This window comes from Thalassophryne amazonica, chromosome 16 (genome assembly GCF_902500255.1).
Source record: "Thalassophryne amazonica chromosome 16, fThaAma1.1, whole genome shotgun sequence".
NCBI classification, from domain to species: Eukaryota; Metazoa; Chordata; class Actinopteri; order Batrachoidiformes; family Batrachoididae; genus Thalassophryne; species Thalassophryne amazonica.
This window is the reverse complement of record NC_047118.1, coordinates 60,151,098-60,173,606: the sequence shown is the minus strand read 5'-3', so window position 1 is coordinate 60,173,606 and position 22,509 is coordinate 60,151,098. Positions and strand designations below refer to the sequence as shown.

Sequence of the window (22,509 nt, the reverse complement as noted above, 5' to 3'; positions counted from 1 at the left end):
TTTATTTATACGTAAATTCTACCCTCCGTTCCTTTTCAATAAACAGTACATTTTATTTGTTACAGCACTTCCAGTCAGCCAGCTCACTTTGTCATACCAGGACAGCTGAAAAGACCTGTTACTTGTCCCCACCTTTTGCACCAAATGAATCTGAGGAGTTGATCTGCCCTGCTGTTTAACTCTAAGTTTTTCTTCGTTAAGGAAGACTATCAAATGGCTTCGCCAAAATCCGGTCCACAACATTCAAATTGTCTGCCATTATGTGCAGCTTGCTACCTAGCTAGCTCGGACTGGCGCGAGGCTAGTGTGAAGTGTGTCCGCCTGTGACTGCTTTGTGACGGTGGAGCAGCTCAGCAGCACTTGCTGCTCGGTAGGGACAGAAACTGCGATAGAAGTCAGAAAGAGTGATAGAAGTCAGTCTCCAAACACAAGCAGCTACAAAAAAATCCACCAGAAATAGAAGCTCGATTTGTTGCTAGTCGTTTTTAACAAAGAAAATGCAGCTAAGAGGATTAGGAAAGTCTTCGGTTCAACTCAGAACAGAATGAAAATTAAAAAATGCTCCCAAGGATGTTTACACCAAAAGATGATTCGCTCATTTCGCTGTCAATCAAAAAGGGATTCAGCCTCAGACAGATCATCCAATCATCATGCAGAAGCTGAGCGTCCGGGCCAGCCCACTGCCCCATAGACACGCTGAGCGTCCGATGGGCGGGACAAAGCCCAGCATTTATCCAATGACTCGTCTCGTTTCGCTGCACTCTTTGTGTCGCTATTGAAGTCTGTGGATGCTCAGCATCCACACTGTTTAAAGCACTGTGAAGCTGCGGGTTTGAGTGAGAGGGAAGCCGCGTCCTTACCACTGATAAGAAGCTGATTCTGAACAAAAGTGGAGCGCGTTGTAGCGCATATTTAGTCAGTGACATGTACACACAACAGTATATATTTGATCACTTATTTTTTGACAATTTAGGAGAAGCTGAGCTTCCCTTGCAGTCTTAGAGCAATCGCCTCTGACACACACACACACACACACACACACACAATAAAAATTTGGACCTACTTTGAGTAGAGTGCCAGCGCTGTCCTCTCTTTCGTCCACCCTGTGACAGTGCAGGATCCACGGAGGTAGAAATGGGTCCAGGGTTTTCTTTGCCAACGACATCATGTGTTGGTTTATCGAAGTTACCGATGTTGGGGTTTTAAACCAGTTACGTATATCCACATTTAGGAAAGCACAAAAACTAGCTGCTGTCTGCTGGCAAAAACTCACACTTCGTTTCCCCCCATAAACGCGGTAACTGATTGTTGCTGGGCAACACACTGACGTGATTACATACGTAGACAAACTTTCCAACAAACTCACACGGTTTTAATATATTTAATGTCTTAGTGATTATGCAACACTGGCCGTTTTAACCCAAAGCAAGTACAATAAAATGAAATGAGGATTTTATTTATCTATTTATTTATTTATTTGATATCTGTGACTGTGATCTGGCTTGGGTGGGCGGGCCAGGGCGGGCCCAAGCATATCAGTGGGCGGGCACTGCTCCCTAGGGCCCGCCCATAGCGACGGGTGTGCCTACATCAGTGCCTACATCACTGCACCCTTATAAAACAAGCAGGCCTCTGAGGTCCTTGGACCAGAACCTGTTTGTGGTTTCTCTGTCAAGGCTGAATACCAAAGGAGACTGCGCTTTTGAGCTTGTAGCTCCCAAACTGTGGAATGCACTGCTACTATGCCTAAAATCTGTTGACACTGTTGAAAGTTTTGAAGAGAAGCTCAAGACCCACTTGTACACGCTTGCTTTTAACTAGTTTTACAGTGCATCCGGAAAGTATTCACAGAGCTTCACTTTTTCCACATTTTGTTATGTTACAGCCTTATTCCAAAATGGATACAATCCAGTTTTCCCCCTCAGTATTCTACAGAAATGACAATGTGAATAGTTTTGTTTTTTGTTTTTTTTTTATCTTTGCAAATTTATTAAAAATAAAAACCTAAGAGAACACTTATACATAAGTATTCACAGCCTTTGACATGAATCTCACAACTGAGATCAAGTGCATCCTGGTTTCACTGATCATCCTTGAGATGTTTCTACATCTTAATTGGAGTCCACCTGGGGTAAATTCAATTTATTGGGCAGGATTTGGAAAGGCACGCACCTGTCTACATATAAGGTCCCACAGTTGACAGTGCATGTCAGAGCACAAACCAAGCATGAAGTCAAAGGAATTGTCTGTAGATTTGTGTCTTGAGGCACAAATCTGGGGAAGGGTACAGAAACATTTTGGCTGCTTTGAAGGTCCCAGTGAGCACAGTGGCCTCCATCATCTGTAAATGGAAGAAGTACTGATCCATCAGGACTTTTCCTAGTGCTGGCCACCCATCAAAACCGAGCAATTGGGGAGAAGGGCCTTCGTCAGGGAGGTGACCAAGAACCTGATGGTCACTCTGTCAGAGCTCCAGCATTCCTCTGTGGAGAGAGGAGAACCTTCCAGAAGGGCAACATTTGTGCAGCAATCCACCAATCAGGCCTGTATGGTCGAGTGGCCAGATGGAAGCCACTCCTTCATAAAATGCACATGGCAGCCCACCTGGATTTTGCCTAAAGGCTCCTGAAAAACTCTCAGACCATGAGAAATAAAGTTTTCTGGTCTGATGAGACAAAGATTGAACTCTTTGGTGTGAATTTCAGTCATCATGCATTCAAAAAATAATTTGCTCAGTGAACATAAAAAATTATGTAAAGTATTTCCACCCAAGTAAAATGCATTAACGTAGCCAGAAACAATTTTGCTGAGTGACCTAAATGTAAATTTGTTGGGTCAACATGATGAATTTGTGTTACTATTACCTAATTACCAAGGTTTGTAAGGGTAAATGTAACAAAGATAAAAAGTAAGTCCTTTGGCTGCTCCCTCATTTGCGCTCAGCGTCACCACAGCAAATCTGAGGTGGATCTGCATGTTGAATTGGCACAGGTTTTACACCAGATGCCCTGACGCAACTCCGGTTTACATGGAGGAATGCGGCAGGGGTGAGATTTGAACCAGGAATATTTTGTACTGAAACTAAGTGCACTAACCACTTGGCCACCACCCCTGCCCTGTAAGTAGTTACAACTACTTTTAAAATAGTACAGTTACTGGTCAACTTAACTTTGCTGTGTTGGATCAGCACAATTTATGCAGATCTACCGTGGATTTGCTGTGGTGACCCTGAGCGCAAACAAGCGAGCAGCCAAAGGGACTTACTGATTTTTTTTTTTTTTTTTGGTTACATTTACTCTTACTAATCTAGTTGGCCTGACCCATGGTAATAAAGTAACAGTAATGTATATTCATCATGTTGACCCAGCAAGTTTACATTTAGGTCACTCAGCAAAATTGTTTCTGGCTACGTTAACGCATTTTACTTGGGTGGAAATACTTTCCATAATTTTATTATGTTCACTGAACAAGTTAAATTTTAAGTTGTTGCATGTTATGTTAAAACTACATGATTTGAATGTGTTCACCCATAAAACTTGATTCTATATCATAGAAACTACATGTTAGACTTAGGTTCATGTAACGTAAAAACAAACAACACCCATGTTGGTTTTTTTTAGTGTGTTTGGAGGAACCCAGGCACCATTCCTACAGTTAAGCATGGTGGTGGCAGCATCATACTGTGGGGATGTTTGTCAGCAGCAGGAACTGGGAGACTAGTTAGGATTGGGGGAAAGATGAAAGCAGCAATGTACAGAGATATCCTGGATGAAAACCTGCTCCAGAGCATTCTTGACCTCAGACTGGGGCAATGGTTCATCTTTCAGCAGGGCAGTGACCCAAAACACAGCGAAGATATCAAAGGAGTGGCTTCAGGACAACTCTGTGAATGTCCTTGAGTGGCCCAGCCAGAGTCCAGACCTGAATCAAATTGAACATCTCTGGAGAGATCTGAAAATGGCTATGCACCGATGCTCCCCATCCAACCTGATGGAGTTTGAGAGGCGCTGCAAAGAGGAATGGGTAAAACTGCCCAAAGATAGATGTGCCAAGCTTGTGGCATCATATTCAAGAAGACTTGAGGCTGTATTTGCTGCCAAAGGTGCATCAACAAATTAAAGTTTTTTTTTTCAAGTTTTTTTTAATTTCAAGTTTTAAGGCACATATAGTCTTATTCGCTGTTCCCCAAAACCCATTGCAATGGTCTCTTCGTTCCATGAGAACATGCACAGTACAGTTTGCTTCAATGGTGCAACATCAGAGGCCTTCCCAGTTAGCAGTGGGGTGAAACAGGGCTGTGTTCTTGCGCTGACGCTCTTCAGAATCTTCTTCTCCATGCTCCTCCAGTACACCTTGAAGGATTGCAGTGAAGGAGTGTACATTCACACCAGGGTCAATGGCAAGCTCTTCAACATCGCCCGACTTCACGCCAAGACCAAGGTTGTGGAGGTACTCATCTGTGAGATGCTCTTTGCTGATGATGCAGCCTTGACCTCACACTCCGAAGACGGTCTGCAGCTGCTTGTTAGCCGCCTCTTGGCGGACTGTCCAGTAGCACACTCTTACGGGGATATCGATGGCGGCATGACCAGGTCCTTGGGAAGCTAGCAGAGGTCCTGGAGAGGTGCCAACAGGGCAGCAAACAACCTCTACCAGAGGTTACATCAACTTTGTCAAGGAAGGGGGTGGAAAGTACTCCAGGCAAGGAGGGATGCCAGGGCTGTTCTCTCCTGACCAGGAGTGGAACATGAGGGTTGAATTAGACAAGCAGCTCAAGTTTCCCACAGAGATTACCATCACTTCTGTCCACCCTGACATTGTTGTGTGGTCTACAGAAGCAAGAGCGGTGCACCTCATTGAACTCGCAGTTCCATCAGAGGAGGAGATCAAGAATGCCTTCGAACGCAAGAAGGCCAAGTATTCCAACCTGCGGTCGCAGAATGTCGGGAGGCTGGCTGGAAGACCGCCACCTACCCTGTGGAAGTAGGCTGTCGTGGATTCGTGGGCCTCTCAATGACACGCCTGTTGCAGATGGAGATGCAGGTGTAACTGGAGGGAAGCTGCAGAAGGCCACTAATGACCTTGCTGAGGAGGCTGAGAGAGCCAGCTTTTGGATCTGGCTGAGGAGGAAGGATAAGAGCTGGGGAAAGAACACCTAACCCCAACAACAGCTACAGAGAGTGACACCAGTCAGCTGCGGGGGGGTGACTGGGAGACATCCCTGTCACTGCTCCGCCACCAGGAGACATTCCAGGATTAAAGGGGCAAAACGTTGATGAAAGGTGGTTCCTGGCTGATGACCCCGCAGCTGACCCTGCAACTGGCCCATGGGCACTGGACGAGGTGTGACAAGCTGAAATGTTTAGCAGGAAATTACATCTCACAGTTGCCTGATGTTGAAAAATAACTGTCTTTAACAAATCCAGTTTGATCTGGTGACACAGCTGTTGGAAGAACTGTTTCCACGTGGCCAAGATTTTTGCTAGTTTTTTATTATCTACATTAGGCAGACTTATGGGTCTATATGAGCCTGGATTTAGTGGATTCTTACCGCATCATACAGTGTTGGGGGAAGAGCACCTGTTGTCAGTGCCTCATTATAAACATTTAAGAGAAGAAGGGCAGTCTGATCTATGCCTTATAGAACTCAGTGCTATACCTGTCAGGGCCAGGGCATTTACAATTTTGCATATTTGTGTTACTTCCTCTTTTGAAATTAGCTGGTCTAATATTTTTTATTTTCAAAACTTATAGTGGGTATTTGAAGGTTCGCAAAAAAAGTTCTATTAAATCTGGATCTTTTTTGATTCTGAGGAGTACAGCTCAGAATAGAATTTTCTAAAGGTTTTGTTTAATATTTCGGGATTTGTTGTTACCTGTCCATTATCTGTTCGTATCTCTGTGATTAATCTGGACGTAGCTGCTTCTTTGATTTTTTTTGAGCTAGTAGTCTACCCCTTTTTTTAATCCATATTCATAATGTTTATATCTTAGTTGTGTCAACAATTTTGTTGTTTCTGCTGTGCATAGTAAGTTAAGTTCTGTCTGCAAAGACTGCTTCTTCTTATATAAATCTGGTGTCAGGGAGATAGCGTAGATTCTGTCAATTTCTGTAAGTTCTTGGGTGATTATTTGATTCCTTTTCCCTATGTTGCTTATTTTCAGACTGCTTAGAGAAATAATCTGGCGTCTCAAGTATGCTTTAAATGTTTCCCACAGGGTGGATCTCTTGATCTCTGGATCATCATTTGTCTGGAGAAATATCCTAATTTGATTTTGCAATTCATCTACTACTGTACTATCTGATAGTAGCGTGTTGTTAAACCTCCATTTTTTTGGTTGGTGGGCTATGTCCCATCTCTAAAAGAAGTGACATTGGACTATAGTTGGATAAAACGATCACTTCATAATCGCAGTGTCTGACATTTGTAAGAAATGAGTAATCTATCAGGAAGAAATCTATTCTAGAAAACAAGTGATGAACTGGAGAGAAATCTGAATATTTTCTTGGATTGGGAGACAAGGCTCTAAATGTGTCGAGCGGTTTGTACATATTTATGCCATTGTGAATGGCATTAGCAGATTTGGATATGGTAAATGGTTTTTGTGATGATCTATCCATTATAGGGTCTAATACCTGATTAAAATCTCTGCCAATAATCAATTGATGAGAGTCCATATTAGGTATTGCAATAATAACAGAAGTAATAAAAGTCTCGTCGTCAGTATTGGGAGCATATATAGTACTAGCTAGAATAACCGGTTTATTGTACAGCTTGCCTATAACAATGACATATCGTCCGTGAGGGTCAGATACTACTTTCGATGTTATAAAGGGAATCGTCTTTCTATTAACAATAGCTGCACCTCTAGTTGTTACTGAGAAATTTGAGTGATACACTTGAACAATCCATTTGGTTCATAGCCTTTTATGGTCTTGATCTCTCAAGTGAGTTTCTTGTAAAAAAAAAACAATATCCATTTCTAGATTTTTAAGATGAGTCAGTATATTTCCAAATTTAATCACACTATTGAGACCTTTGCAATTCCATGAGATAATCTCAACCAAGTTTTGACTCCCAGTTGATTTGGACACATTAGCCATGATCGTTTAGTGGGAAAAATAAGAAAGTACTCCATCTTGTATTTTTAGACAGCCTCCAGTCAAAGTAAAAGTTACATTCTGTAGAAGTGCAGGACAAAAAATAGAAACTAAGACCAAAACCCCTAAACCCTACCATCCCACTTCCCTCCCTATGCTTCCCTAAACTAACTACTCTGCCAGAACTAGGACAGAGAAAGTGCTTAAACCAAAGCAAAAAGTGTCTAAACTCAGAGAGGTGCTTGTTCATGAACATTTGACTTACCACTAAGTTCCTAAACTCCCCTTTTTTCACTTTCTAGACCATTTTAACTATATTTTGGTCCTTACGCATGTTTAATATATAACCCTTTTCTTGGAATAAATAAATAAAACAATAAAATAATAAAAATAAATAAGATGAATTCACATATTTAGGGTATCTGATAGAAAGTTTGTTACTCAGCCCGCGTAAGCCATAACAATGACATGTCTCTTTGTTGTTGTTAACTTTCAGCCCTCCTCTTGTCGGGATGATGGCATGTTTTCCTCAAGGTATTTTTCCGCTGCCCTTGGGTTGGTGTACGTTGTTTTGATGCCGTCCATCGTGATCACGAGCTGTGCAGGGAAAAGCATTCGGCACAGGATTCCAGCATTGCATAGTTTGGCTTTCATCTGATTGAAGGCTGCTCGCTGTCTTCCTACCTCTGGGCTCATATCAGGGAAGATGTGGACCTGGGACCCCTCTTAAAGCAGCTTGCCTTTGCTCCGGGACAGCAAAATGATTTTTTTCTTTGTCCGAGTAGTGGTGGAAACGAGCAATTATGGGTCGGGGTCGTTCACCATTGCGTGGTTTCAGGGCAAGGCTTCTGTGTGCTCTCTCAACAACAATGGGGCTCTTAAAGTTTTTCTTGCGAAGTACTTGAGAGAAAAACCTGGACGTAAAGTCGGTCCGTTTGTTGTTTTCGGCACCTTCTAGAATGTTTAATATCTTGATGTTCTGCTGGCGACTTCTGTTTTCCAGATCGATCCAGTTTTCCTGTGGTTTCTTGTGGTCACCGGCAAGAAACTGGTATGAGCTCTCGAGAGCAGTGAGCCTGTCAGAAGTGTCACTGAGGGATTGTTCCATGCTCTTTGTATTTGCCGCTTCTGTTTGTGTTGAGCATAATTTCTCAACTTTCTCGGTTAGCTCCTCACGTATAGCTTTAATGTCTGCCTTGGTGGTCTCCCGCAAAGACGAGATATCCTCACACATTTCTTTGCAAAATACCTCCATCTCAGTTTTAATGACAGACTGCATGGTGTCCCTGTAGGCTTTAAATTCCGTTCTCATTTCGGCGCATAAAGTGCCCAGCGATAGCGGGCTTTCCTCCGTTAGCCCCATGGTGTTAGCTTTAGCCGGTTCGACGTTTTTCCCGGTGGAGGTGTGTGACTTGATTTCCATTTTTTCTTCAGTAGTGTTATAGCTTATTTCGTTTGAAAATATCTGGTCTGGAAATTTTAGTTTTTATCATTTTCGCGAGGAGCTGGTCTTTCGCGCTGCTTACTCCATACAACCGGAAGCAGAAGTCCATAAGTAACTTTTTTACCTAAATTTTACAGTTGGGGAGTAATTGTAATGGTTAAATTAGTTGTTTTGGGGACAATAGGAGCTCATTCCACCAGGGGGAGCTCCCATAGCAGAAACCGCACTTATTCAATTGAATACACCACAAAGACAAAATATTTAATGTTCAAACTGATAAACTTTATTGTTTTTGTGCAAATACGAGGTCTGTTAGAAAAGTAACGGACCTTTTTTATTTTTTTCAAAAACTATATGGATTTGATTCATATGTTTTTACGTCAGCCAAGCTTGAACCTTTGTGCGCATGCGTGAGTTTTTCCATGCCTGTCGGTTGCGTCATTCACCTGTGGGCAGGCTTTGAGTGAGCACTGCTCCACCCCTCTCGTCGTTGTTTCATTGCGAGGAAATGGCGGAATGATTTGGTCTTTTTTCCATCAGAAATGATGTGGTGGTTTCTGCCTCTCGATGGCGGCTCGGAGCGCGGCGCACCGTGCGCCATTATGGGCCGTCCTTAAAGCTGTAGTAACACTCCTTATTCTCTGTGAAGCCCGTAAAATTTTCACCGAAAGCCAGATACATTTTTCGAATGGTTTCCAGCTGCCTGTCTAACAGTTTCTGAAAAAATTCTGATGGAAAAAAAAAGCCCAAATCATTCCGCCATTTCCTCGCAATGAAACAACGACGAGAGAGGTGGAGCAGTGCTCACTCAAAGCCTGCCCACAGGCGAATGACGCAACCGACAGGCGTGGAAAAACTCACGCATGCGCACGAAGGTTCAAGCTTGGCTGACGTAAAAACATATGAATCAAATCCATATAGTTTTTGAAAAAAATAAAAAGGTCCGTTACTTTTCTAACAGACCTCATATTTGCTCATTTTGAAATGGATGCCTGCAACACGTTTCAAAAAAGCTGGGACAGTGGTATGTTTACCACTGTGTTACATCACCTTTCCTTCTAACAACACTCAATAAGCATTTGGGAACTGAGGACACTCATGATTGGGTATAAAAGGAGCATCCCCAAAAGTCTTAGCCATTCACAAGCAAAGATGGGCGAGGATCACCACTTTGTGAACAACTGCATGAAAAAATAGTCCCAACAGTTTAAGAACAATGTTTCTCAACATTCAGTTGCAAGGAATTTATGGATTGCATAAGCTACAGTCCATAATATAATCAGAAATTTCAGAGAATCTGGAGAACTTTCTACACGTAAGCGACAAGGCCAAAAACATACATTGAATGCCCGTGACCTTTGATCCCTCAGGCGGCACTGCATTAAAAACCAACATCATTGTGTAAAGGAGCTTACCGCCTGGGGTCAGGAACACTTCAGAAAACCATTGTCAGTTAACACAGTTCATCGCGACATCTACAAGTGCAAGTTAAAACTCTACCATGCAAAGCGAAAGCCATACATCAGCAACATCCAGAAATGCCGCCGCTTTCTCTGGGACCAAGCTCATTTGAAATGGACAGACGCAAAGTGGAAACATGTGCTGTGGTCTGATGAGTCCACATTTCAAATTGTTTGTGGAAATCATGGACGTCGTGTCCTCTGGACAAAAGAGGAAAAAGACCATCCAGATTGTTACCAGCGCTAAGTTCAAAAGCCAGCATCTGTGATAGTATGGGGGTGTGTTAGTGCCAATGGCATGGGCAACTTACACATCTGTGATGTCACCATCAATGCTGAAAGGTACATCCAGGTTTTGGAGCAACACATGCTGCCATCCAAGCAACATCTTTTTCAGGGACATCCCTGCTCATTTCAGCAAGACAATGCCAAGCCACATTCTGCACGTGTTACAACAGCGTGGCTTCATAGTAAAAGAGTGCGGGTACTAGACTGGCCTGCCTGCAGTCCAGACCTGTTACCCATTGAAAATGTGTGGTACATTATGAAGTGCAAACTGTGACAATGGAGACCCCGGACTGTTGAACAACTGAAGTCGTACATCAAGGAAGAATGGGAAAGAATTCCACCTACAAAGCTTCAAAAATTAGTGTCCTCAGTTCCCAAACACTTATTGAGTGTTGATCGAAATAAAGGTGATATACCACTGTCCCAGCTTTTTGAAACGTGTTGCAGGCATCCATTTCAAAATGAGCAAATATTTGCACAAAAACAATAAAGTTTATCAGTTTGAACATTAAATATCTTGTCTTTGTGGTGTATTCAATTGAATATAGGTTGAAGAGGAGTTGCAAATCATTGTATTCTGTTTTTATTTACATTTTACACAAGGTCCCAACTTCATTGGAATTGTCTAGGCACCAGTGAGCTAGCAGCTATAAGAACAAGCTAGCAACTTTATTTCTTACATGGTCATAATCATGATAGTGCCAGTGAAAAAAGAAGAAGAAAAAAAAAAAACGTTGCCAAAGTAAGGGAAAAACGCGTAACAGACTGATGGGCCACACATGGGTCAGCCTCAGTCGGGCTTTCTTGGAATAGCAGAGTTGAAAGATAAGGAAATGTGAAAAACACATGCAGACCTGCATTCCTGCTGCTGGCAGGAGGTTTAGAGCCGAGTTTAATGTGAAAGCATATATTTCCTCACTGATCGTGCAGGCCAGTTTCTGGAAAAACAAGCAAAAAACATTTAAACAGTGAAGGTGTAAACAAGGCAGTAGAAAACCTCAACAATATATTTGACCTTTCAACATCCCTAGCAAACCTAAAAGCCCCAAACAAAAAAAACAAAAATAACCAAAACCATGACAGATGATTTGACTATGAATGTAAAGATCTCAGAATGAAGTTAAGAAACATATCAAACCAAAAACACAGAAATCCAAACAACCAGAACACGTCTTCACTTTAGCAAAACATTACTACAATATAAAAATACAGTAAGGAAAAAATGAGAACATGTTAGAAACCAGCTACACACTGTTGAAGAGCCCATAAAAACAAATAAATTCTGGGAAGATTGGAACAGCCTAAATAAACAAAAACATGAAGATTTAAAAGACCTTAAAGAATTGCAGGACAAATTAAAATCAATTGAAACCAAGTAGGCTGGTGGTGTTGACAACATCCTAAATTAAATTATCAAATTCACAGATTTCAAATTCTAATTGGCCATATTAAAGTTCTTCAACATTATCCTTAGCTCTGGGATCTTCCACAATATTTGGAAAGTTGGACTGATAACGCCACTCCACAAAAGCTGGGACAAACCTGAAACCAAATAATTCTATGTCAACAGCAACCTTGGGAAAATCTTCTGTATGATAATCAAACCACAGACTCCTGCGCTTACTGAAAACAATGCCCTGAGCAAATCCCAAATTGTTTTTTAAACCAAATTACTGTACGTATAACTGACCATATTTTCACCCTCAGCACCCTGATTGACAACCAGATAAACAAAAACAAAGGCACACTGTTCTCCTGTTTTGTAGAACTCAAAAAAGCATTTGATTCAATTTGGCACAAGGGTCTGCTGTACAAACTGTTGGAAAGTAGGGTTGGAGGAAAAACATATATCATAAACTCAATGTACACAAACAACAAGTGTGCCTTTAAGATTGGCAAAAAAACACAGACTTCTTTCCCCACAGCAGGGGGGTTAGACAGGGATGCAGTTTGAGCCCGACCCTTTTCAACACACACATATATATATATATATATATATATATATATACACACACACCTGGCATCACTGGAGTAGACACAGAAATCAAATGCCTGTTTTTCACAGATGACCTGGTCTCCAACCAAAGAAGGGCTACAATAGTAACTTGACCTTTTACACAATTTTTCCCAAACCTAGACAGTGAATCCAACAAGACAAAACTTCTGATATTCCAAAAAGGACCTAGCCTCCAGTCATGCAAATATAATTTTTTCCTTGATAAGACGGCCCTAGAATACACAAAAAAAATATATATATATTATTATTTTTTTTTTTTAAGTCAGCCAACAGCAGAAAGTAAAGCTAACATTGGACAGCATGTGAAATGCGTACATTTTTGTATTTATTAATGACAGTTTATTTCTACCCACAACCCAGTCCCGGATAAGCGGTTGAAGATGAGTGAGTGAGGTTAATTCTCTGTAGTCCTGACTTGAATTTGTATCTGTAAGCATGCATAAGTTTTCTCTTGTCAGGTACATCATGGGTGGAGGTGGAATCTCCTGGGAAGGAGGTTGAAGCACTTCATGTGGCTGTTGGAGTCAGCGTGGTCTGGGTGGTCACGAAAGACTACAGGGTGAATCAGAACACTTTAGGGATCAGACTTAATTTGCATAATGTTGCACTGACAAGGCATGTTAAACTTTTTCTGTATTTCTGTGGCCAGGTGTGGTTCAGGCGTGGCATAAACTCGCATAACCCCTGTGGCTCTGGCTGGATCAGCATCGGAGGGGAGATGATGATGTTGGATGTAGGACTCAATGACCAGGTTTTGGAGACTTCAGTGTCACTAATAGGTTCTCTATATGTATGCATTTTGCCATCACCAGTCATGATTATGTTTCCCTTCATGTTTTCACTTCTTTGGCGACAGGGATTCATGCCCCCTTGTCTTCTCTTGTGAGAAGTAATATGTATAATCCTCAATTTTACAAAAACAAGGGTCCTTAAACTTGTCACACTGCACTACCAACCAGTAGACAGTGTATAGGGGAGCAACCACTCATTCCCTTTCTTTTTCTGTAGTCTTCTAGTCACGCTGCAAAAGGCGCGGTAAATATGTCCCTTTTGGGCTACTGTATCAACGTGGCCATCCACCATAGTGACCTCCATGAGGGGTCTACTCCCATGTAGATATGAAGAGCTCATTCTAAGGTCATGAAAATTAATCAGTTCATAGTTGCAGGTAATTATACACCAATGAATGCTATGTTCCATTTCTGCGAATAAACACCCGGAAATCCTACACACTGTAGCTTTATAATATGTAATATTGTAACTTCATTCTCACCCCTGAATAACCTTTTCAGTCCCCAAATCAGATCTGATCCATGTTATCTGCAGAGGACTGTGAATAAACGTGAATTCAAGATACAATAACATCTTCCAGATTATCTTACTAATATATATTTTAAATTCCTCTCCACTTTACCGGATCAAGCTTCCAGCCTCTTTTTTATTTTATTAATCCATTTGTTTATTTAGTTACTTATTTATTTTCCTTGCTGCTTCCCCTCTGACCGATTCACTTTATCCTCACATTGGATCTGGTTTCAGAGCCAGCCGGATCAAGACAAGGCAGAAAAGCTTGGTGCAGTATCTCACTGCTGAGGACTTTGCAAGCACTGCAAACTTGCATCTCGCACCTCCTCCCCTTCCGTCTCGCACCCCTTTGCCCCGCCCCTCCTGTACTGTGGTCCTGTCCCACCGCTGCCTTGTAACTTGAGTGTAGCGTCCCAGCAGTAGCACCTCAGGCCCAGCCTTATATATCCCCAGACTATATTCTTACTGGCCTCACATATGGGACACTCTCTAATAGAAGCTGGCCAAGCCGCCGTCATCATATCCCACATTTCATATTTCATGGCTGCAGTTATGGCTTCAGCTTGTTTTAGGTGGTAGGTGCCAGTGTTACAGTGTATCACCTTATAAAGTAACACTCACTTGTCTTCTTCACTGCTTCTGATGCATCATGAAAGAGTGAATGAAAAATTTGACACCTTTATCCAATTAAGCATTTTTTTAATATTATTGAAACTCATACTTGTGGAACTATCTGTGTCCTTGGACATCATGCTTCATCTCTGTCATCCCAGTCCACTCAGCTGTAAATGATCACCAGCCTTGGCTCAGTAGGTAAATTGTGATGGACTGGTGTCCACTCCTGGGGAATTTGTAGACTCTCATTCACTTTGCGCTGCAGTATCCAGGATTAAGCATGGGCCAATGGGCCTCACGGCCTGTATAGGACTTGTGTAGTTAAATATGTGACTACGTCTTTGATTATTGGCTCCTTTCTGTTTTTGTGTTTCTCTGTGTGTCAGGTGTGGGCAGTTGGTGAAGACCGTGGCCTGTATTTCAGAATAGGTGTGACTCCATGTGAACCAAGTGGGAATGGTTGGATCCCTATTTTGGCCCAATGGGGCAGTAACAAAAAGGCCGTGCTACACAGGTTAGTAATAAAGGCTGTTGTATAGTGCCTCAGACAGGCACAATGTTTAAGAGAGCCAAAAGTCATCTAATAAAGCTCTGCTTTCAGCATTGAAAAGGAAGAGGTGTGCCCACCAAAATAACGTTCATGACATTGATACAGCCCACTACACTGCTGTTGATTGGTCAGCTGTCAGACGGTTGCCCTACTGATGAAGCAAAATATCACCAAAATAATTACTGGATCAGAAGGAAGAGGACAAATACTGAACTGGGCTGCTAGTTTCTGATTAAATATGAGCTTTTCTGTGAAGACAGTTGCTGTCTCCCTCATTTGAAGTCTGTCTGAAACACTATACACAGAGAAGGAATCCCTCACCCTGGGGACTGACAGACATGACCTGCAGGACTATGCAGTGGCCTTAATCTAATGCAATGTGAGTCTGTGTTAATCCGTTGGGTAATGATGATTATCACCATAAAATGATGGAGGAGGACGGTCAGAACCTTTAGCATCCACAGACACGCAGATTAAAAAGTGCACACACAGTGGTAGTCACATAAACCCCTCCTGCTCTCAGCTCGGAGGGGGAATACCCTATTGGTCCAAATGTAAGACTTTGTGGGTTTCCACTTCAAAATGCATTCAAACTGGGGTTGTATTATATTCAGTGTCTTGATTTTTTGTTCCTCCTGAAAATGTATTTTAACCAGCAACTGAGGAGAACATATGATGCAAATATTAAACTCATGGCAGAAGGTGGCTAGCCAAAAAAGACTAATTTAAAAATGGTAAGTCAGAGAAAAGCTTGCCATGATCCTTATAGCAACTGCTTCCAAAAGATCAGCAAGTGACTGTGTCAGTGCGTGGTTGAAAAAGAAATGATTGGCTGCCCATAAAATCTGGTATTATTAGAGTTATTTTCGAATAAAAGCATTTTCTTTATTTTAAAACATTCACCTTCACAAGATGGTCTAGTGGTTAAGCGTTGGGGTTCAGACCAGAGGAACCTCGGTTCAAAACACAGCCAGACTTGAACATTTTAAAAGCATGGAGATGTATGGGTAGAAACTTTAAAATCATACTATGTTCTCTCAGGAATTCACAATTTCAGTACATGCAATGTGCCAACGTGCTGAAAAAATCAGGGGAGGCTTTTAATGGGGGGGGGGGGCTTTAATGGAGTAAATAAATTTACCATTCAGACCAATACAGATGACCCTTGTAATTGTCACATGAAGGATACAGATGTTGGCTTTTGTAATGGAAGTGATTGGCCAAGTAAAATTATTGTTCCTTTATTTTCCATACTCTGTGTGTGTCTGTGTTCGTTGTGTAATAGTGACGATGGCCAGCCAAAGGAAGTCTCCCATAATTTAGGTCTGACCTGCACGGCTGTAGGCTCAGAGTTGGTTTCTGCTGAGTCCCCAAAGAGCACTAAAGACACTCCAGTCCTGGAGGCTGGAGACCCGTCAGTAGTCCCATTAGGGGCAGGTGAGATGCTTGCTCCTTCCTTGGCTGCAGAGGACACCTCCACTGCAAAAGACATCACCAAACCCTTCATCCCCACCAGTGACAGTTTCATCAATAGCCTGGTCTCAGACCGTGAGAAAGCTTGGACAATGCAACCATCCATCACAGAAGATTCCCAGGAGGTAAACGGAGAGTCCCGCCCAGCCCAGATAATGCCAACCCCTGAGGCCACAATTCACTATGTCCCCTGGAGTAATGTGGATCTGGAGGGGGCAGAAACAGCTCAACATTCAGAGGTAGCAGCGGCGGCGTGTTCATTGGGTGGTGGCAATGGCGAGGCCACCTATGATTTAGAGACCTCTCAGAGGGTTGTACAGGAGGATGGACCTGTGTGGGCTTGGATCTCTGGTGGAGGCTGCAATGTGGATGCAACTTCACAGATCAGCTGGCTTAGTCCCACAGGTACATAAACAACCACAATTCAGACTTTCACTCAACATGTGGTGTAAATAGAAATGCAACTGAGATAGCTACTCCCAAATATTTAAAAATGTGGAACGTCAAATACTCATGGAAATCCAAAGTAACTACAACTAAGCTCATAGTATAATTCGGGTTATTTGGTCCATTTGTCTCCTGCTTACTCAACAAAATCAACTTAGACCATTGACTACTGATCAGTAACTTGCTTTGGATGGTCAAAAACAATTTAGTCACTCTATACAAATACATATTTGTGCACCAGATCCAGATTAAGCATTTGACATGGATCTCTTCATACAAATTAGAAGACATTAGTGTTTGGAATACAGTTTTTGTTCTAACAATTTCAGTTTCAAAATTCAGGGTAAAACAACACATTCTAGCCAGTACTAATGCCTTTTTATTCTTTTAAAATATGTAGTATTAAGTTGACATTTTGTGTATACTTAGGTTTCAGTGTTTGTCTGTATTTATATTAATTTTATGTCATGTTTTTAACCTATGATTATGTAAATTTTGTGTTTTAAAACACTTTGAAATGTATTTATCCTGAAAGTGCTGTATAAATGAATTTGATGTTATTATTAGAATACATGTAAATATTGCTTTAGCTTTATGTCTTAGTCCAAGGTATACAGTGGATGTGCTCAGTAATGGAGGCTCATGTTTTCCAGAACTCAAAAACGCAAGTTCCCTGCAGCTTCTTTAATCTGACAGTATGTCTGTTTGTCTGTCAGGTCCTCTCACCAGCTCTGTCTCACTGACTCCAGTCCAGTCAGCAGCATGGAGCCAACAACAGCAGGAGCACAGAGAGGAGATCAGCAAGAAACCGCTAGAGAGGAGCAACGTAAGACTGATTACTTTCTGTCTTGTCTCCCACAAACACAGCCCTGGTTTTCCTCTTTTGGGGTGTTTTTCTATGTCACGGTTTCCTCCACTCCAAGATGTTTGTTTGAAATATAGAAGCCATATACATATTATGTTATTGGCATTTTCTAAGCTGTTAACTAAAGAAAATAAGGTAAAGATCATCTCATCAACCTTTGGTGGGTTCTACTGGGTTCAGTTCATTCTGGCTGCGGTACACTTGCTGAGGCAAAAATAGATCAGGTGCAGGAAACTAAAGTGCATTTGAGACTGAGTGAGAAAGATTTGCACCAGATTGGATTAGAAGGCAGAAGACATGAGGCCAAAGAGGTCTGGAAGGTGCATAACATATGTAAATCTGATATTTGTTTTTGATCATAAACTATTTTGTCTTGTAAACACACAGTACCATGGTACCTTCTTCAGAAAACCAGCGGGCTGATGGACCAGTGGATTTTCTTTCTTTCTTAATTTTTTTTTATTTTTAAACTGGCTGATAGTTTTAGGAAAGTCTGTGAAAATGCCATTATAGTTCATCTTCCTACTAAACCCAAGAACAGGAAGTGCTCAGAGAGCACATACTGGGACCTTTACCAACACTTCATACTTACAGTAGTGTTCAGAATAATAATAGTGCTATGTGACTAAAAAGATTAATCCAGGTTTTGAGTATATTTCTTATTGTTACATGGGAAACAAGGTACCAGTAGATTCAGTAGATTTTCCCAAATCCAACAAGACCAAGCATTCATGATATGCACACTCTTAAGGCTATGAAATTGGGCTATTAGTAAAAAAAAATTAGAAAAGGGGGTGTTCACAATAATAGTAGCATCTGCTGTTGATGCTACAAACTCAAAACTATTATGTTCAAACTGCTTTTTTAGCAATCCTGTAAATCACTAAACTAGTGTTTAGTTGTATAACCACAGTTTTTCATGATTTCTTCACATCTGCAAGACATTAATTTTGTTGGTTTGGAACCAAGATTTTGCTTGTTTACTAGTGTGCTTGGGGTCATTGTCTTGTTGAAACACCCATTTCAAGGGCATGTCCTCTTCAGCATAAGGCACCATGACCTCTTCAAGTATTTTGACATATCCAAACTGATCCATGATACCTGGTGTGCGATATATAGGCCCAACACCATAGTAGGAGAAACATGCCCATATCATGATGCTTGCACCACCATGCTTCACTGTCTTCACTATGAACTGTGGCTTGAATTCAGAGTTTGGGGGTCGTCTCACAAACTGTCTGCGGCCCTTGGACCCAAAAAGAACAATTTTACTCTCATCAGTCGACAAAATATTCCTCCATTTCTCTTTAGGCCAGTTGATGTGTTCTTTGGCAAATTGTAACTTCTTCTGCACGTCTTTTATTTAACAGAGGGACTTTGCGGGGGATTCTTGCAAATAAATTAGTTTCACACAGGCGTCTTCTAACTGTCACAGCACTTACAGGTAACTCCAGACTGTCTTTGCTCATCCTGGAGCTGATCAATGGGTGAGCCTTTGCCATTCTGGTTATTCTTCTGTCCATTTTGATGGTTGTTTTCCGTTTTCTTCCACGCATCTTTTTTTTTTTGTCCATTTTAAAGCATTGGAGATCATTGTAGATGAACAGCCTATAATTTTTTGCACCTGTGTATAAGTTTTCCCCTCTCCAATCAACTTTTTAATCAAACTACGCTGTTCTTCTGAACAATGTCTTGAACGTCCCATTTTCCTCAGCCTTTCAAAGAGAAAAACATGTTCAACAGGTACTGGCTTCATCCTTACATAGGGGACACCTGATTCACACCTGTTTGTTCCACAAAATTGAACTCTGACTGAATGCCACACTACTATTATTGTGAACACCCCCTTTTCTACTTTTTTTTTACTAATAGCCCAATTTCATAGCCTTAAGAGTGTGCATATCATGAATGCTTGGTCTTGTTGGATTTGTGAAAATCTACTGAATCTACTGGTACCTTGTTGCCCATGTAACAATAAGAAATATACTCAAAACCTGGATTAATCTTTTTAGTCACATAGCACTACTATTATTCTGAACACTACTGTATCTCCTTAACTATTAGAGATACATGTTAGCATGATTATGCAAAAACCATAGAAGTAGAGAGATGGAACGCCAACTTCTGATCTCAGGGGCTGAGGTTGTGCTGTGCATGTGCGACAGGAGTTTGGGTTCTTCACTTCCAGTCTTTTGCTCTGCAGCCAGTGCTTCGTTTCACAGGTATTATAAACTCCAGTATTCTGCTGGGAATCAACAATATCAAACATCACAAAATAAGGTTAAAGGTTTTTATCAATTATTCTGAATAATTTACCGAGCCTTACATTTTGTAGCTGCCCTAATTATCGCTCACAAAGTCAAGCTGCTCTCAAAATAAAAACGCTTCGTTGGTGCCGCACTGTTATTGCTGTGAAGGTTTGCAAACAACCGATCAGGTTGAAAGCTCAAGATATAACTCATGTATCCCACACGTCAGGAGCTATTCAGATAAAATATATCTTATATAAAATATAGATCTTGCAGTCCATTAGCAAAAAGGCAAGTTTTAAAAGACAGTTAAAGTTAAGTTTATTTAGTCAGCTCAGGGAAGAGGATCACACCACCTTCTTATTTATTTTTATTTTTAATGTGATTTCTGGTCCAAAAGACTAGCTTATCTTCTAGTCCATTATTTTGTTGTCCAAAACATGGTGCTAAATTTGTTGTCTACACTTCTACAGGGATACAGTTGCTATTTATTTTAATTTATTGAGATCTTAATTGTTCTCTGTTCAATTTGTATTTTTTTATTTTATTGATATCCCAATGTGAATTGTATATATATATATATAAACTACACAATTATTGCTACTCACATTAATTGATGAAATTATAATGTCTTTGCAATCTTTACATCTTTAATCGAGCTCCTCAGTGTTGTCAAGTTTTGGCCTCACAAGGACCACAATGGAAATAAGCGTTTGTTTTATTGTGTCATCTGTGTATCATTGATATATTCACCTTTCTGCGTTCATATTGATTTTACAAAATTAACTCAATCAATTCTGTAAATACATGTGCACAGTTCTGAAATTACAAAACTTTCATGTCAATTTAAATAATGTAATACCATACAAAACCGCTGGGCATGCTGTGATTTTTCCACAGTTTTGACAGCTTGATAGAAACTGAAGACAGGTGTCAGGTCCTTCATGATGCCTCTCATATTTTCTTTGATTTGTGTGGACTGAAATACACTCAACAAAAATATAAATGCAACACTTTTGGTTTTGCTCCCATTTTGTATGAGATGAACTGAAAGATCTAAAACTTTTTCCACATACACAATATCACCATTTCCCTCAAATATTGTTCACAAACCAGTCTAAATCTGTGATAGTGAGCACTTCTCCTTTGCTGAGATAATCCATCCCACCTCACAGGTGTGCCATACCAAGATGCTGATTAGACACCATGATTAGTGCACAGGTGTGCCTTAGACTGTCCACAATAAAAGGCCACTCTGAAAGGTGCAGTTTTGTTTTATTGGGGGGGGATACCAGTCAGTATCTGGTGTGACCACCATTTGCCTCATGCAGTGCAACACATCTCCTTCGCATAGAGTTGATCAGGTTGTCAATTGTGGCCTGTGGAATGTTGGTCCACTCCTCTTCAATGGCTGTGCGAAGTTGCTGGATATTGGCAGGAACTGGTACACGCTGTCGTATACGCCGATCCAGAGCATCCCAAACATGCTCAATGGATGACATGTCCGGTGAGTATGCCGGCCATGCAAGAACTGGGACATTTTCAGCTTCCAAGAATTGTGTACAGATCCTTGCAACATGGGGCCATGCATTATCCTGCTGCAGCATGAGGTGATGTTCTTGGATGTATGGCACAACAATGGGCCTCAGGATCTCGTCACGGTATCTCTGTGCATTCAAAATGCCATCAATAAAATGCAGGTGTGTTCTTCGTCCATAACAGACACCTGCCCATACCATAACCCCACCGCCAGCATGGGCCACTCGATCCACAACTTTGACATCAGAAAACCGCTTACCCACACAACGCCACACACGCTGTCTGCCATCTGCCCTGGACAGTGTGAACCGGGATTCATCCGTGAAGAGAACACCTCTCCAACGTGCCAAACGCCAGCGAATGTGAGCATTTACCCACTCAAGTCGGTTACGATGACGAACTGGAGTCAGGTCGAGACCCCGATGAGGACGACGAGCATGCAGATGAGCTTCCCTGAGACGGTTTCTGACAGTTTGTGCAGAAATTCTTTGGTTATGCAAACCGATTGTTTCAGCGGCTGTTCGAGTGGCTGGTCTCAGACGATCTTGGAGGTAAACATGCTGGATGTGGAGGTCCTGGGCTGGTGTGGTTACACGTGGTCTGCGGTTGTGAGGCTGGTTGGATGTACTGCCAAATTCTCTGAAACGCCTTTGGAGACGGCTTATGGTAGAGAAATGAACATTCAATACACGAGCAGCAGCTCTGGTTGACATTCCTGCTGTCAGCATGCCAATTGCACGCTCCCTCAAATCTTGCGACATCTGTGGCATTGTGCTGTGTGATAAAACTGCACCTTTCAGAGTGGCTTTTTATTGTGGGCAGTCTAAGGCACACCTGTGCACTAATCATGGTGTCTAATCAGCATCTTGATATGGCACACCTGTGAGGTGGGATGGATTATCTCAGCAAAGGAGAAGTGCTCACTATCACAGATTTAGACTGGTTTGTGAACAGTATTTGAGGGAAATGGTGATATTGTGTATGTGGAAAAAGTTTTAGATCTTTGAGTTCATCTCATACAAAATGGGAGCAAAACCAAAAGTGTTGCGTTTATATTTTTGTTGAGTGTAAATTATGCATATTTCATCGTATTGACTGTGTGATGTGTGATATTGAAATAATTTATGACTGAAAATAAAATGTGAATTGTTCTTA

At 41.5% G+C, this 22,509-nt stretch overlaps 1 protein-coding gene across 4 annotated transcripts in view; it reads left to right on the top strand.

Annotated features, from left to right (window-relative positions):
- tecpr1b (tectonin beta-propeller repeat containing 1b) overlaps positions 1-22,509 on the top strand; it is a 70,523-nt gene that overhangs the window by 27,948 nt on the left and 20,066 nt on the right. For all 4 annotated transcript variants that reach the window (XR_004565617.1, XM_034190345.1, XM_034190346.1 and 1 more), the window contains exons 8-12: positions 12,770-12,870; positions 12,961-13,062; positions 14,618-14,745; positions 16,067-16,659; positions 17,418-17,527. Coding sequence is in view for 3 of the 4 variants with exons in the window: in XM_034190345.1 (XP_034046236.1) it covers positions 12,770-12,870; positions 12,961-13,062; positions 14,618-14,745; positions 16,067-16,659; positions 17,418-17,527 (1,034 nt within the window). In the remaining variant the exon portion in view is untranslated. The remainder of the gene's footprint in view (positions 1-12,769; positions 12,871-12,960; positions 13,063-14,617; positions 14,746-16,066; positions 16,660-17,417; positions 17,528-22,509) is intronic.